Here is a 15,521-nt window from a genome sequence, read left to right on the forward strand (position 1 = left end):
TTCTTACCATAAAAGAGATCCCAGTTGTTGACAAATGCTCATCCATTGGCCTTACTATATTTTGTCGGCTTCCAATTCATTACAATAGCCCTGGAATGCCACATACCTCCAACTCCATGCCTCAGATGGATTCCACATAAAACAGGAACCCCCTCCCTTATTCCTAATCTTATCTAGAGCATCCCGAAACCATGCACCCCCCTGAGGCCCAGTATTTTGATGTAGTGGGGGGGGGGGCTTCCGTGTAGTAAGGACGGGCTGAGCTGTGCCAGCCAGGTGCAACCATACTGGAGAGGTCAGCCCTGAGCTACCAGACGAAAACTGAGCCAAAAGATTTTTTTTTTTTTTTTCTTGGGGTAGTGAATAGATTGTGAACTCCCCTATCCCTATCCTTCATATTTGCTACCCTACTCTCCTTTTTCACCATCTTTCTCTAATACTTTTTAAGGAAGGTTCTGGTATCTTGGTACCTCCCAAGCTACATGTCTGAACCTAGTCAAGTGGGGATGTATACCGCGCTCCGAAAGCTCACAGACTGGGGAATGCATGTTTGCGAGGCAGGTACTAGACTACTGACTTCCTTTCTCCCTAGCCAGTACACATGCAGAGTGACTACGCCGGACCCATCCTAAATGGGACAAAACAAAAGAGGACAAACTTCCGGGTTGACAAAGTCTCTAACTCGCCTCCGAGACCCTGCATGTGTAAATAGTCGTTTCTGGAACCTCCCGACTCTGCAGAGACTTTTCTTTTATTGCTTGAGGCATCAGGCAACTACAGTATCTTCTATGTACTGATCCTTCCTTCTCAATATATGGTGTGGCTTATAAATATATACGATCATGGCGGCTGTTGACGCTACACATTCTAAACCCCCACCACTACCTGATCCACCTCCTAAACCCCCCGATCCCTCTCCTAATATTGCCACCCCAGGAGTAGGAACTCCTAAAAGACCTGAAGATAACCTGCCATGTACTGTACCAAATGGAGATGAGAGAATTCTTTATATTAATTCTCTCCCCTCAGACTTGAATTGTTCCAAATTTTTGGAGATGTTTGGAAAGTTCGGAGAAATTAAAGTTATAAAGTATTGTGAAACTAGAAATTTTGAAATTTGGAGAATATGGATAGAATTTGCTTCTCATAAGGATGCCGTTAATGCTTTTAAGCATACATCTTTGAAGAGCTTAAAATGCATTTTAATTCAAAAAGTTCTCCACAATATTAATGTGGACTTATTTTATCCAGATAGAGTTAATGAGGAAACAACAGAAAGAAGTGCTGAGAGGACACCTCTACCTGCCAGGTGGCTAATTGTTTCAACAAATTCAGAATTTTGTAATATCTTCCATTTCAAAAAACATTTGAGATCAATGGTAGGAACAATTAACAACTCTGATATTACCAGGTTCGGAAAGAACAGATTTTTGGTTTCTACAAGGTCTTATAGACAAGGGCACATGATTTATAAACTTAAAAACACAGATATAATAAAAGAGGTCAAACCACACTATAATTTTAGTTATGCCAAGGGAGTAGTTTTCATTCAAGATTTATATGACCTGTCTGATGAGGAACTACTTGAAATGTGTGATGATAAAATATGGACATTTTTCAAGGTACCAAAGTAAAAAATTATTATTTTTACATTTAAAAATGATCAAATTCCAGAATATATATACATTGACAGAGAGAGATTTCATGTCAGAACTTTTAAGAATAGACCACTACAATGCTTCAAGTGTTTTGGCTATGGTCACTCATCAAAGGTATGCACAAAAGATCAGCTATGTGCAATCTGTTCATTACAAAAACATGAAGATGATTGTTCTAATCCTACATTATGTATAAATTGTAAGGGAAATCAGTGCTAGATATAAAGAATGTGAGTCATTTAAAAAGAAAAAAGCAGCTATAGAGAAAGCTCAAGCAGAACACCTAAGCATTGGCCAGGCAAAAAGACTTCTGTTCAGTAGACCTCAATATAGTGATGTTCTGATAAATGGAAATTCAATTAAGAATCGACCTATAAAATCCAATCCCAATCCAAAACTTCAGCCTTCCCCCTCTGAGCTTGAAGTGCATTCAACTTCTCAGACTTCATCTCGGAAAGCTCCTTCGTCTCCTCTCCAGGGGACTCCAAAGGCCTCTCAGGCAGCTATACTGCCTGATCTGGGTAATTCCCAGAATGACACCTTGATCAAAACCCCTCTCCAGGGGACTTCTCAGGCCTTACAAAAGACCTCCCAGGCAGCTTTACCGCCTGATCTGGGTAATTCCCAGAATGACCCCTTGATCAAAACCCCTCTCCAGGGAACTTCTCAGGCCTCGCTAAAGACCTCCCAGGCAGCTTTGCCGCCTGATCTGGGTAATTCCCAGAATAACCCCTTGACCAAAACCCCTCTCCAGGGAACTTCTCAGGCCTCACGAAAGACCTCTCAGACAGCTTTACCACCTGATCTGGATAACTCCCAGAATGACACCTTGATCAAAGCAACTCGTACAGCTCAGGTGCAAGATGTGGAGATGGAGCCTCAAAGACAAAAGAGACCCCGTACTCCCTCACCATCAACTAAATCTTCACATCATGGTAGGACACCAAAGAAAGGAAATAGCAGAACTCTCGAGAACCTGTCATATTCCTCTACAAAACATAAACCGAATCTTCCCAAAACAAACCATTCCATACCTGGAAAACCAAATAAAAAACCATCCAATAACAAATAATGGCCCTATGTCAATGGAACATGCGAGGTTTCCATTCAAATAGAGAACAGATCCGGGTTCTTTTTAAAGAACATAATTTAGCCGCCATTTGTCTACAAGAAACTAAACTGGGCAATGTTATACCCAACTGTGGACACAACTTTACACACAACAAATCTCCACCTCCTGTAGGTGAATGTGCTCATGGTGGCACAAGTATTATTTTGACCAAGTCATTACCACAAAAAGCTGTACAATTAAACACGATACTACAAGCTTGTGCAACACAAATCTTCATTAATAAATGGATCACTTTGTGCTCCCTATATCTAGAACCTGACTTAGAATCTCGATTAGTGGACAGAGATGGTAATCCAAGGCAATTAGAAGTTAACGATTTACAATCACTTTTAAACCAACTACCTCAACCTTTCATTTTAATGGGGGATTTTAATGCAAAGCATACATTATGGGGAGAAAATAGATGCAACCATCGTGGACTTTTAATTGAAGAACTACTAGACTATAATGATATAGTTTTAATGAACAATGGTTCCCCCACAAGGTTTGATGTAGTCTACAACTCCAATTCTGCAATTGATCATACAATATGCTCATCATCTTTAAGATTAGATTATCAGTGGTCAGTGGATGATAATCCCTATGGAAGTGACCATTTTCCCATACATCTTAAGTATGTCCAAAATATACCCTCCCCATGTTTGCCCAAATGGAAGACAAAGGAAGCAAATTGGCAACACTATGAAAGATCCACCAAAGTCACTCGTAAAGCTAATGATTTCCCTAGTCCTTCAGCTGCATATGAATATCTAACTAGTATAATGACTGGAGGAGCTATGCTATCAATTCCCAAAACAACAGGGAAACCTCGACGTCCACTGATACCATGGTGGAATAGTAATTGTGCCTTGAGCAGAAAAATTACTAGAGCCTGTTACAAACGTTATCGAAGACGTCCAATCGTGATAAACAGGTTGATATACAAGAGAAACCTTGCTAAACAAAAGCAAATTTTCAAAGAAGCAAGGAGAGAGACGTTCATAAGATACATATCAGAATTAAAGTATAATTCCCCACTTATTTTAGTTTATTATGTATAGTTTATCATGTACTGTGTCTTGCGACACTGCTTCTGACCCAGGGCGGTGGGCAGGGTGCAGGGATGACCCGTCATCCAGGAGGTGCTCAGATGAGAGGAAGGGTGGGAGGGGTGTGGAGTGTATTTAGGGATGAAATGGGTGGGAGTGTTTTTATGCCTTTCCGTTTTTGGCTACCTCCCTTGGAAGGGGGAAAAAGCCTTGGTATATGTATGTATGTATGTATTTTAGTTTGGGACAGAATACGCAAACTATCAGGGAAATTTTCCCCCTCCCCCCTGCCCATTCTAAAAATCAACTTAGTTATTATATCAGATGCAAGAGAAGTGGCAGAGGCATTTGCACAGCACTAAAACATCTCAAGTGCCAGTAACTACTCCCCTGAATTCCACAGTATAAGGAACACAACAGTAGTTACTCCGCCTGCTTGCACTAATGCTGAGGCATATAACACACCATTTAACATCATCGAATTTGAACATGCCTTATCGTTATCTTCACCAACAGCACCTGGAGAAGATGATATCACATATGGAATGATTTCCCATCTACCTCAGGAGTCTAAAAAATTCTTTATTGATGTTTTTAATGAATTTTGGTGTTCAGGAACCTGTTATAGTTCCATTTTTGAAACCTGGAAAAGACCCTAGTGATCCCAAAAGTTACAGGCCTATAGCTAGCTGTATTTTTAAGATCTATGAACGTATGGTGAATATTCGTTTGGTGTGGCTCCTAGAATCAAAGAATTTATTATCAGAGAGACAATATGGCTTCCGCAAAAACAGAAGTACTTTGGATCCCCTATTATATCTCACACGTGAGATACAAAATGCTTTTGCAATCTGAAATCAGACCATTGCAGTGTTCTTCGATTTGGAAAAAGCTTTTGACACTACCTGGAGAGCCGGTATTTAAAAACAGCTAGCAGATTGGAATATCGGTGGCAATATGTTTAACTTTGCCAAAGATTTTTTATCAAATCGATATTTAAAAGTGCGAATAGGCTCTACCCTATCATCAGAATATCTACAGGAAGAAGGTATTCCACAAGGAAGTGTCCTTAGCCCAACCTTCTTTAGTGTTGCCATTAATGGATTACTTGAACAACTCCCTGTCGGAGTAATTGGCCAAGCATTCGCAGATGATATTGTTTTTATATGTAGTAAATCTACTGCAGTTGAAGCCTGTATCAAAATTCAGAATGCAATTAATGCTGCTACTAAATGGGCAAATAATAAAGGATTTAAATTCTCTACTGAAAAAACTAAAGCTATACGCTTTTGTAGAACACAAAAAAGGGAAGTAATCCCATCATTATTTTTAGAAGACTCAATTATAATATATGAAGACAAAGTTAAATATTTAGGAATTGTTTTTGACAAAAAATTAACTTTTGCTGACCATATAAATGAGACAGCAGTTAATGTCAAACAACGATGTAACATTCTTAAAGTTGTTAGTGGCATGAATTTTGGAGCTGACCGTACTACACTATTAAGATTATATCAAGCCATATGCCTAAGTAAGATTGATTATGGCTCTCAGGTTTATGCCTCAGCATGTAAGACACTTGAAAAAACTGGGTGTAGTACACAACATGGCGCTACGCATTTGTACTGGGGCTTTTAAGACTTCTCCTGTTGAAAGTCTTTATGTGGACTCTGGTTTTCCCCCTCTTTCCATTCGAAGGGAAGAACAGGGTCTCAGATATATGTCAAGAGCACTAACTACACATTCTAATCCAAACTACAAGTATATAAAACAACCTATCAACAGAGCACCCACTAAACCTACTTTGCCTAAGCCCCTTGAAGTGAGATTAAACAATAGTACAAGAGAGGTAGGCCTTATTCCTCCTCTAGTTATGGAAATCACTTTTGCAAAATACCCTCCGTGGTGTAGGCCACCTATAAACATTTGCCAAATGAAAGAAAGCAAAAAGATCAACTCAAGTGCTCAACTGAAAAGTAACTTCTTAGCCCATATTTCTGAACACAACAACTCGATTGCTGTATACACTGATGGGTCAAAAACGGCTACTGGAACTGGATGTGCTATCATCCTTGGAGAAAAAATAATTAAAAAGAGCCTTCCCAATCAATTCTCAATTTTTAATGCAGAAATTTATGCTATCTATAGCTGTCTAAAATTTATTTTTAACACAAGCAGAAATGAGGATTCTTATATTATTTATTGTGATACCCAAAGTGCATTGACAGCACTACAAGGATTGATACCCTCTAATCAACTTATCCAAGAGGTGCAGAATTGGCTGGTCCTCCTGCACTCTCGAAAACAAGTTGACATAAAGTTCTGCTGGGTTCCTTCACATGTGGGAATTCGTGGAAATGAGCAAGCTGATACAGTTGCCAAACAGGCAGCTTCCACCCCGGGTTCCCACTCTATAAAGGTTCCCTGCGAAGACCTAAACATTTTTCTTAGATCATACTGTAGGATCAGGTGGCAGGACCAATGGTCCAACACGAACAATAATTTTAAACTAAAGTCAATCAGACCTTCTGTCAGCCCCTGGACCTATACAGGGATGGACAGAAGGTCCAGCATAGTTTTAACACACCTACGTATAGGGCACACATACCTAACCCACAAGTACCTCCTAACTAGTGGAGCAGAGAGACAGGTCCCCCAGTGCTCCAGTTGTAATATTAACATCACAGTGAGGCATATACTTACTGAATGTCCTCTCTATTCTGATCAAAGAAGAAAATTCAGTTTAGCCAATAAACCGCTAACAAGTATTTTAGGAATGGATGCCCCTGTAGGAAAGGTTTGCAAATTTTTAAAAGAGACGAATTTATTTTATGATATCTAATTAAATAGTTTATGTTTGTTGTGAAAGATTAGGATATACTGTACTTCTGTTTGTTGTAGATGAGTAGAGAAGTAAACCTTACTTGTTATGAATGTGAAAAATAGCATCTACATATTTTGAATATATAGAATAACTTTTATGATTTTATAACTAAAATAGATTGTATATTAGTATTTTAATGTATAGATAACTGGTTGACATATATGCGCTGAATGGCCTTTGGCTCCGGCGCGTGGCAAATAGCCACAAACTTCATAAATTCAATTCGGAAACCATGCAAATAATTCCTCACTCCTTAATTTACCTATGTCATTCCCACCAGCACTAAAACAAATGATGGGTTTTACACCTTCCCTGACTATACACTCTTCAATCCTGTCTCTAACATCACCTATCCCCACCCTGGGGAAACACACCTTGGTCCTATGCTTCCTATCTTTGTTACAAAAGGCCCTATCTAAATACTGCCCCTAGTTACATAATGATCCAAACTAAAAAGGGGGGGGGGGAGTGTCAACAGTAACACTTGAGCAATACACATTACACAGTGAATTGTTACTTTGTATTTCTTGCCTTCTCATCTCACTGTCATTATATATTGACAAAACATATGATAAACCCTTCTAAATTTTAATATACATATACCAAGGGCTTTTTCCCCCCTTACAAGGGAGGTAGCTAAAGGAAGGCATAAATCCACTCCCACCCATTTCATCCCCACATACTCCACTCCTATGTATCACCCCTCCCTCCCTTTTTTCTTGGCTCCTCCAGGATGACAAGTCATCCCTGTATCTCACCCATTGCCCTGTTTCAGGAGCAAAGCAGTAAGACACAGCACATCCACAGCAAGGCTGCTTCATTTAATCAGTGATCCCCCCCTCCTTGTCTCCTCATGTAGAAAAAAGATATGGGGAGAAATACCTTTGAGCTGTGTCAAAATATCATTCACTCTATCACCCCCATCCCCTACCCACCCCTTCCATGTTTCACAGCATCATCTGTACACAACCATTCTCCACTCAATCCTACCTTCCTTCCTCAACATCCATTCCCCTCATTCCCAATGCCCCATCCATCTCATCTTAATATATGTTAGAAAAACATCAAACATAAATGTCAAATAGAAAGCTAGTTTTATGCCATGTCCTTTTAACTAGGGTTATCACCCGTTCAAGATACTTTTTTATTTATTTTTTTTATTTATTTATTATTTTTTTTTTTTCTATTTTTTTTTTTTTTTTTATAAAAAATAGTAAATAATGCCATATACTCTTACTTCATCAGTATGTTGTGCATACTTGAAATGATTTTCCACAAGTTTTTGCAAAGTTGTCAAAAAACTAAATTTTTTGCATACTGACATCCTTAAACATTACCTGTATCTCTCTTGGAAGATCACCTTTTCTTTTGGCAAGAGGATAAGAATGCTGCCATTATGTTCTTGTGCATGCCTTAAAAATTTACAAAATGGGGCAGAATGTCATGGGTCGAGTTATGCATTGACTTGGCCTCCGCTGTACAAGGGACAAAAGGCCATTGGTATATACCGTATGTGTACTTTTTGACTTTTGACAATGGCAAGCTTTTTTTTTTTTTTTTGTATTTATTCTCTCAGTTGCAACCATTAGGAAGAGCTCTGCTCTCTTTAAAGAGTTGGCTGTTTGCCTTATTGTTATAAAAGTGGTACTATTGAAAGACATAATGGTTTGATAATTTTTTATCCAAATAGAACATGTGCACTCTTGAAGAGGACAACATCTTAGAGGATGACTTCATTGAGAGCCTAAAGGAAGCTGTGTCTTCAGTGGCTCTTCCTCTACACAGCAACACATTAGTGCAGGTAAGAAAAGTGGTTAATATTAAAGACTCTTTATGACAGGAAGACTGTGTAGCATAACACAAAACAACCAAATCTTAGGAACAAATAGGTTGTACATTGAAGTCCCTCAGGGTACAATACTTTCACTGTTATTATTCAATCTCTTGATGAGTGATTAACTCCAGAACCAGAACTAAACACAAATGTTGTCTCACATGCAGATAACCTGACAGTAATAACCCAGCACAATAAATACAAAATAACAGCAAAGAACATTCAAGCCTACCTAAATAGAAACAGTGGCTCAAAAGTAAAAGAATGTAAGCTTCACCTCAGACATCAGCAGTGATGTTACTCATCACACAACCATACAAGGGAAGTAGCCAAGTCAAAAGGCATGTACCTACTGCCATCCATTTCACTCCCATTCATTCCACTCCCATCCACCTCCCTTTCTTCCCTCTCGTCTTAGTTCCTTGCCATGGGTCTGCTGTGTCTTGCTGCATTGCTTCTGACCCAGGGCAGTGGGTGAGATGCAGGGATGACTTGTCATCCAGGAGCAGCCGAGAAAAGAGGGAGGGGGTGATGAATGGGGGTGGAGAATCTGAGGATGACATGGGTGGAAGTGGATTATTCCTTTGATTTTGGCTACCTCCCTTGTAAGGGTTTCCCCTTACAGGGCGGGTCGGAAACAATGCAGTAAGACACAATACATCCACAGCAATCAGCAACCCCCCACACTCTGTCTCCTCAAGCAGAAAAAGAGATGGGGAGAAATCCCTTTGGGCTGTATGAAAATATTCACACATAAGTATCCCTTATCCCCCATCCCCCATCTCTCCCTTCCTTGCATTATAATATCTTTACACAGTCATTCTCTACTCACCCCTATTTCCTGCCTTCTCCCTTCCTTGCTCAATAGACATTCCTCTCTTGCTCAATGCCCCTTTCACCCTATCTATCCATCCCCTCAAGTTCACTCCTTCCACCTCTGCCTGTGTGCAATAGTAATATTAAATGGCCAAATCTTCCTTTTGGAAAAGAACCCTATAATTCTAGGCCTCACATTTGATACTAATCAGGGCTGTGGAGTCGGAACACAAAACCTCTGACTCCGACTCCGACTCCTCTATTTTTGGCACCACTGACTCCGACTCCTCTTCATGCAATTAACTGATTATGGTCTACATATTTTATAAAACCTATACAACACACATACGCTCCAATCTTGTGTAGACTTATATCATTATAACTGGTTTATATCAAAGAATAAAGATATATGTTATAGTGTCGTTTTCCTATCTTTGACCTCTTCATTAATACTTTATTACTGAAGTAGAGATTTTTTAAAAGGATATTGAAGAATATTCAGTAAAATAAAGATTCTATTATGTACCTCTTCATATAATTACATACTGGTACTTCTATGGATGAATGGTTGTATATGGATGATGTTGTGACTGCATGAGGAGGAATGGGCGGGGAAGTGGGGGGTGGGGTAGTATGTGTGAGTAAATTTTGACGCAGCCCGAAGGGATTTCTCCCCGTCCTCGCCTTATATGCAAAGGGGGACGGAGAGGGGGGGTCGCCGATTAAATGAAGCGGCCTCGCTGTGGATGTACTGTGTCTTGCGACACTGCTTCTGACCCAGGGCGGTGGGCAGGGTGCAGGGATGACCCGTCATCCAGGAGGTGCTCAGATGAGAGGAAGGGTGGGAGGGGTGTGGAGTGTATTTAGGGATGAAATGGGTGGGAGTGTTTTTATGCCTTTCCCTTTTTGGCTACCTCCCTTGGAAGGGGGAAAAAGCCTTGGTATATGTATGTATGTATGTATGCTATGCAATTATTGCGATGGACATTACTCTGGTTCTGGAACCGATCTTATCGATACTAGTACAATACAAGATACAGCTGAACATGTTTGAAACGTGAAACTTTTTTTTCAACTTTAAATATCCTTATTTCAATAATTCAATGTTAAAAAGTATAGAGGGGACAAAGAAGGGGAAAGGAGAGAAGAGATAGTATTATTGCGTTAGTCTACAGTTGAAATCATAATTATCCTACTGTTTGGCAACACAGCAGTGGGAGAAACCACCAAACTGATGGAGTGATGGAAATGACGCATATGGAACTTGACAGGAATTTACCTAGTTGTATTTTGCGGGAAGGGGAGCTATGCTTGTGGTGTCCCCGCCATTGTATCTCGCAGTGTCTAGTTTGCTTTTAAACTCGTGAATGGTTTTTGTGCATACTATTTCATTATCCAGTTTGTTCCAAGTATCCAAAACTCTATGTGGAAAACTGTTTTTCTTCAGTTCTCTTCTATAGCTATGTTTTTTTATTTTCGTTCCATGTCCTCTTGTGTTTCTCTTGTCTCTATCAAGTATCTCTGTGCCTTTCCTGATTCTGTAGATGGTCAATAGATCACTTCTCTCTCTTCTTTGCTCCAGTGTCGGTAACTCCAGTTTAGCCAATCTCTCCTCGTATGATAGGTTTGCAAGTGCAGGTGCCATTTTTGTAGTTGCTCTTTGGATTCTTTCTATTTTCTTTATATTCTTTTTGGTACTGGGGGACCACAATGTCGCTGCATACTCTAGTCTAGGCCTTATCAATGTAACCAATATTTTTTTTTATCATGTCTTCGTCCAAGTATGCAAATGCCACTTTTATTGATCTTAGCAAGTTGTAAGTCTCCCCGACAATTTTGTTAATCTGTTTATCATAGGACAAATCATTTGTGATAATTACTTCTGACGTGTAATTTAGTTAATTTAATCCTAAGATCAATCCATGTTATTATAGGCCACTTTTAGTTTTTTTCCTTCTCCATCCTATTTTCTGTTCCTTTTGTTTCGCTTACCTGAATATACCATTTTCTCAGCCTCGTATCTAACACTCTACAATAGAACTTGTTTTCAATCTCTGTTCTTTTTTGCAGTTTTTCTTTAGCTTCATCTCTTAGTGTCTTCTCTTTCCTCAACATTCATTTCTCTTTTTATCCATATATTTTGATAGTGTTCACTCTTTGCTAACTTTCCTGATTTTGCTAATATGTCTTCTGCTACCATTTGTGACCTTAATTTTATCTTTAGAGGTCGATTTCTTTCTTTAGTGTATTGTCCCATTCTATACACTTCATCTATTTCCTTTTCTATTTCTTGATCTCCGTCTTGTACTTCTTTTAGAATTGTTCTTGCTATTTCTTTCTCTTCTTTTTCTCTCAAGTACCTAACCAGACCATGTTTTTCCTTTAGTCCATATACTACAATACACTTTTTCTTATCCACTGTATCTCTAACCCAATTTGCTTTTTCTTTGATTACTTGAATAATTGTGTCTTTTGCATTCTCCTGCATTTGTTGTACTATTTCTTTAAAAGCTATATTTTCGGTTTCTTGGTTTTCTTTCCATTCTTTTTTAATCTTTAGCAAATTCTCTTCTAAATTATTCTCAGTTTTGTTCTGCCCTGATTTCTCACCAATTTTGCTTGATAGACACTAATAACATTGCACTAGACCATCACATTCAACCACAAGCATTCCCCTTCCCACTCAATACAACCCAGGCATGTTTGATATTAAAAGAGTGTAAAGAAAAACCAAGGGACAAAATATATAATATAATAAGTTGCTCATTCAAAGAAGGAAAAATACCTGGTAGTAATCATCACAAATAACATGTCCCCTGATAAACAGATAAACAAAATTGTCAGAAAATCCAACAACTTGCTAAGATCAATAAAGATGGCTTTATCTACTTGGATGAAGAAATGTGGAAGAAAATACTGGTCACACTAGATAAGGCCTAGACTGGAGTATACTGCAACACTATGGTCACCCAGTACCAAAAAGAATATAAAGAAAATTGAAGGAATCCAGAGAGCAACTACAAAGATTGTCAAAACTATTTTACCAACTCTAGAACAAAGAAGAGAAAGCTTGGTAATTGCTAATGATCTATAGAATCATGAAAGGCATGGAAGTCCTTCATAGAGAAGATTTTCTAAATTGGGATAAAAGATAGTTATAGAAGAGACTTAAAAAAAAAAAAACAGCTTTCTACACAGAGTGGATGTCTAGAACAAATTGGATGAAAGAGTAGTGTGTGCAAAAACTATACAAAGGTGGGACACGAGCGTAGCTCCCCTTCCTGTAAGATACAACTAGGTAAATACAGAACACCTTGTACTACAATGCCTCACACTATGGATGTTCTCTACAGACTTGATTCTTGTTAATGCTGTAAGATTTTATTCAAGTGAAAGATAGATTTAGAATGAAATGGGGTCTTAAGGGACTAACTTGTGATGAAGTGTGTTTTCAACAAGCTCCTGAATAACTCTGAAGCTGATCATTGCCTGAATAACATTGCATGCCCTTGTTGCAATAGAATCTGCTAAGTGCATTAATAAGTTGGAGGGGCTAAGCAAAATATTGATGATAAATTATGTACTAAAACAGTAGGAACACAGAATTGGCCTGGGAACAGACACTACATAACCCTGGTGCAAACATCATTCATTGCTGGATCCCTTGGGACCATGCATTTCATGAAGGAGTAAATGAAGCCAATAAATATAAATATAAAACTGACATGTGCATACATTGATAAGAATGTACTCACAAACATTACTGTATGCACTGTCCTATACTCACCCCTCCTAGGCAGCAGTGCAGTCTCATTTATGAGTAATTGATTGAACTAGTGGTTTTGGACAATATCCTGGGAGATGCAGGTCTCGCACAAGAGAAAACCAAGGCACTAGATTGATTGTTTAATAGTTCAGGAAATTGTGACTATCATTTACCAGTCAGATAATATTGCCCCATTTTTTTTTTTTTAAGGGATCCACTGTCGTATATAAATGGACTAATTAAAAGAGTAGCAGGGTATCAGATTTTTTTTTTTTTTAACTTAACCACCCTCCTTATTTGCCCTTGTGATGGGGGGAATGAATACTGCCATCAAGTCTTTCCACTTGAGTTGTAAGAGGCAACAAAAACAGGATGGGCATTAGGACTAGGCATCCTTTTCCCTGTAGACCCAAAGGGGACATTCCTAAAAAAAAATTAAAGGCATAAGAGAGTCCTCAGCTCAGTCCACTCGTGACCTCAGCTCAGTCCGCTCGTGACCTCAGCTAGAGACCTCGTTTTTCTGCACAGACACCAGCTAGTGAATACCTGTGAATTTTATATCTCCGAATAGTGTTAAGTGATTGTGTTGTGTTTTTGTAATTGTATACGTATAGCGCTATACAGTTACAGATATAAGATAAAGTGCAGGGTTCTATTTAATTTCAAAACAGTTTTCTGTTACCGTATTCCAAAGGTAGGAGAAATAGTATAAGGTAAGCAGAGTAAGCTTCGCGTATTTAGTTTATTAGAGACCGCTTTGATTTTTTGTTGTTGTTGATTTGTATTTTCTCTTTGCCGTTTTTATTGCTAAAGGGGGAGCGAAATGGCTTGTGAAGGTTGCGTGAACCTAGAGGTCCGTCTCAGGATGTGTGAGGAGGAAATTCGGCTTCTCAGGAGTGCGCTCCGTGAGAAGAGTGAACCCTCCCCACAACCCAAAGAGCGTTCCACTTCTTCACCTACTGTCACTGCCATGAGCGAGTGGCGCTCCGTGGGGTCCCGTTTGTCGAGCCCGCGTTCGGTAGACGTGTGCCCTGTGGAGCAACCGCTGGCTCTAGTCAATCGTTTTGCTCTACTGGAGGATGAAGTGGCTGAAAACCAGGAGTTCTTGGTGGTGGGGGACTCCATGGTTCGAGGCTATGACGACATCCTGCAGCGAAAGACTAAGCGACGTTGCAAGCTTGTATGTCAACCGGGCCGTGGGATCGTTGATTGTACCCGGTCCATCAGGGAGCAAGGACGGAAGAACACGGTTACGATTGTACATACGGGTAGTAACGATGTAGGTAGGGTGAGATCAGAGGAGCTTGTTCGGAATTACAAGGTCCTCCTTCAGGAGATGAAGGAACGTGGGAGCCGTCACGTAGTCTGTGGGATCCTCCCGAGGATCTACGCAGGTTCGTGTTGGAACAGTAGAGCCATAGGGATCAATGATAGGATATCGCAGTTGTGCACACAATTGGGATACCACTTTCTTGATCCTTGGTATCTCTTTTCTAGGCGCCATGACCTTTACGCTTCTGATGGGATCCACCTTACCCGCAGAGGCAAAGATGTTCTTACAAACCTCATTGTGGGAGTTTGTAATGAACCAGCTCCTTTTTTAGGGTAGAAGGCCAAAGGGAAGGGGAAATAGAATGTACTTGGGAAAACAGTGTAGAGTATAGCATTAATGTAGAACAATGTACCAGTATAGGACAAAATATAATTTTAGGATATAATGTCGCTAGAGGACGAAATGTCACATTAGGATATAATGTCATAGGACAAAATGTCGCAATGGGATATAATGACAGTGGAGGACAAAAGATCACGATGGGAAGTAATGATAAAGGAGAACAAAATATCACGATAGGATGTAATGATAATGGAGGAGAAAATATCACGGTAGGATATAATGTCATTGAAGGCCAAAATGTAATTTTAGGAAGGGATACCGGACAGAATGTCAATGAAGGCCAAAATATCATGATAGGATGTAATATCGCTAGAGGACGAAATGACACATTAGGATGTAATGTCTTAGGACAAAATGTCACAATGGGATGTAATGACAGTGGAGGACAAAAGATCACAATGGGAAATAATGATAGTGGAGAACAAAATATCACGATAGGATGTAATGATAATGGAGGAGAAAATATCACGGTAGGTTATAATGTCAGTGAAGAACAAAATATAATTTTAGGAAGAGATACCGGACAGAATGTCAATGAAGGCCAAAATATCAAGATAGGATGTAATGACAGTGGAAGACAAAAGATCACGATGGGATGTAATTATAGTGGAGGAAAAAATATCACGGTAGGATATAATGTCACTGGAGGACAAAATATAATTTTAGAAAGGGATGCCGGACATAATGTCACTGAACGACGGGAGGCCGGCGTGAATCACGGTGACGTA

The 15,521-nt window shown here is 39.4% G+C and overlaps 1 protein-coding gene across 1 annotated transcript in view; it reads left to right on the forward strand.

Moving 5' to 3' along the window:
• The window catches only part of LOC143023322 (uncharacterized), an 89,902-nt gene that overhangs the window by 41,390 nt on the left and 32,991 nt on the right, over positions 1–15,521 (forward strand). Inside the window, exon 7 of the mRNA XM_076181851.1 lies at positions 8,393–8,503. Within this exon, the coding sequence (XP_076037966.1) occupies positions 8,393–8,503 (111 nt within the window). The remainder of the gene's footprint in view (positions 1–8,392; positions 8,504–15,521) is intronic.

This window comes from Oratosquilla oratoria, unplaced genomic scaffold (genome assembly GCF_046742065.1).
Source record: "Oratosquilla oratoria isolate Oo_2021 unplaced genomic scaffold, ASM4674206v1 SCAFFOLD45, whole genome shotgun sequence".
Lineage (NCBI taxonomy): Eukaryota > Metazoa > Arthropoda > Malacostraca > Stomatopoda > Squillidae > Oratosquilla > Oratosquilla oratoria.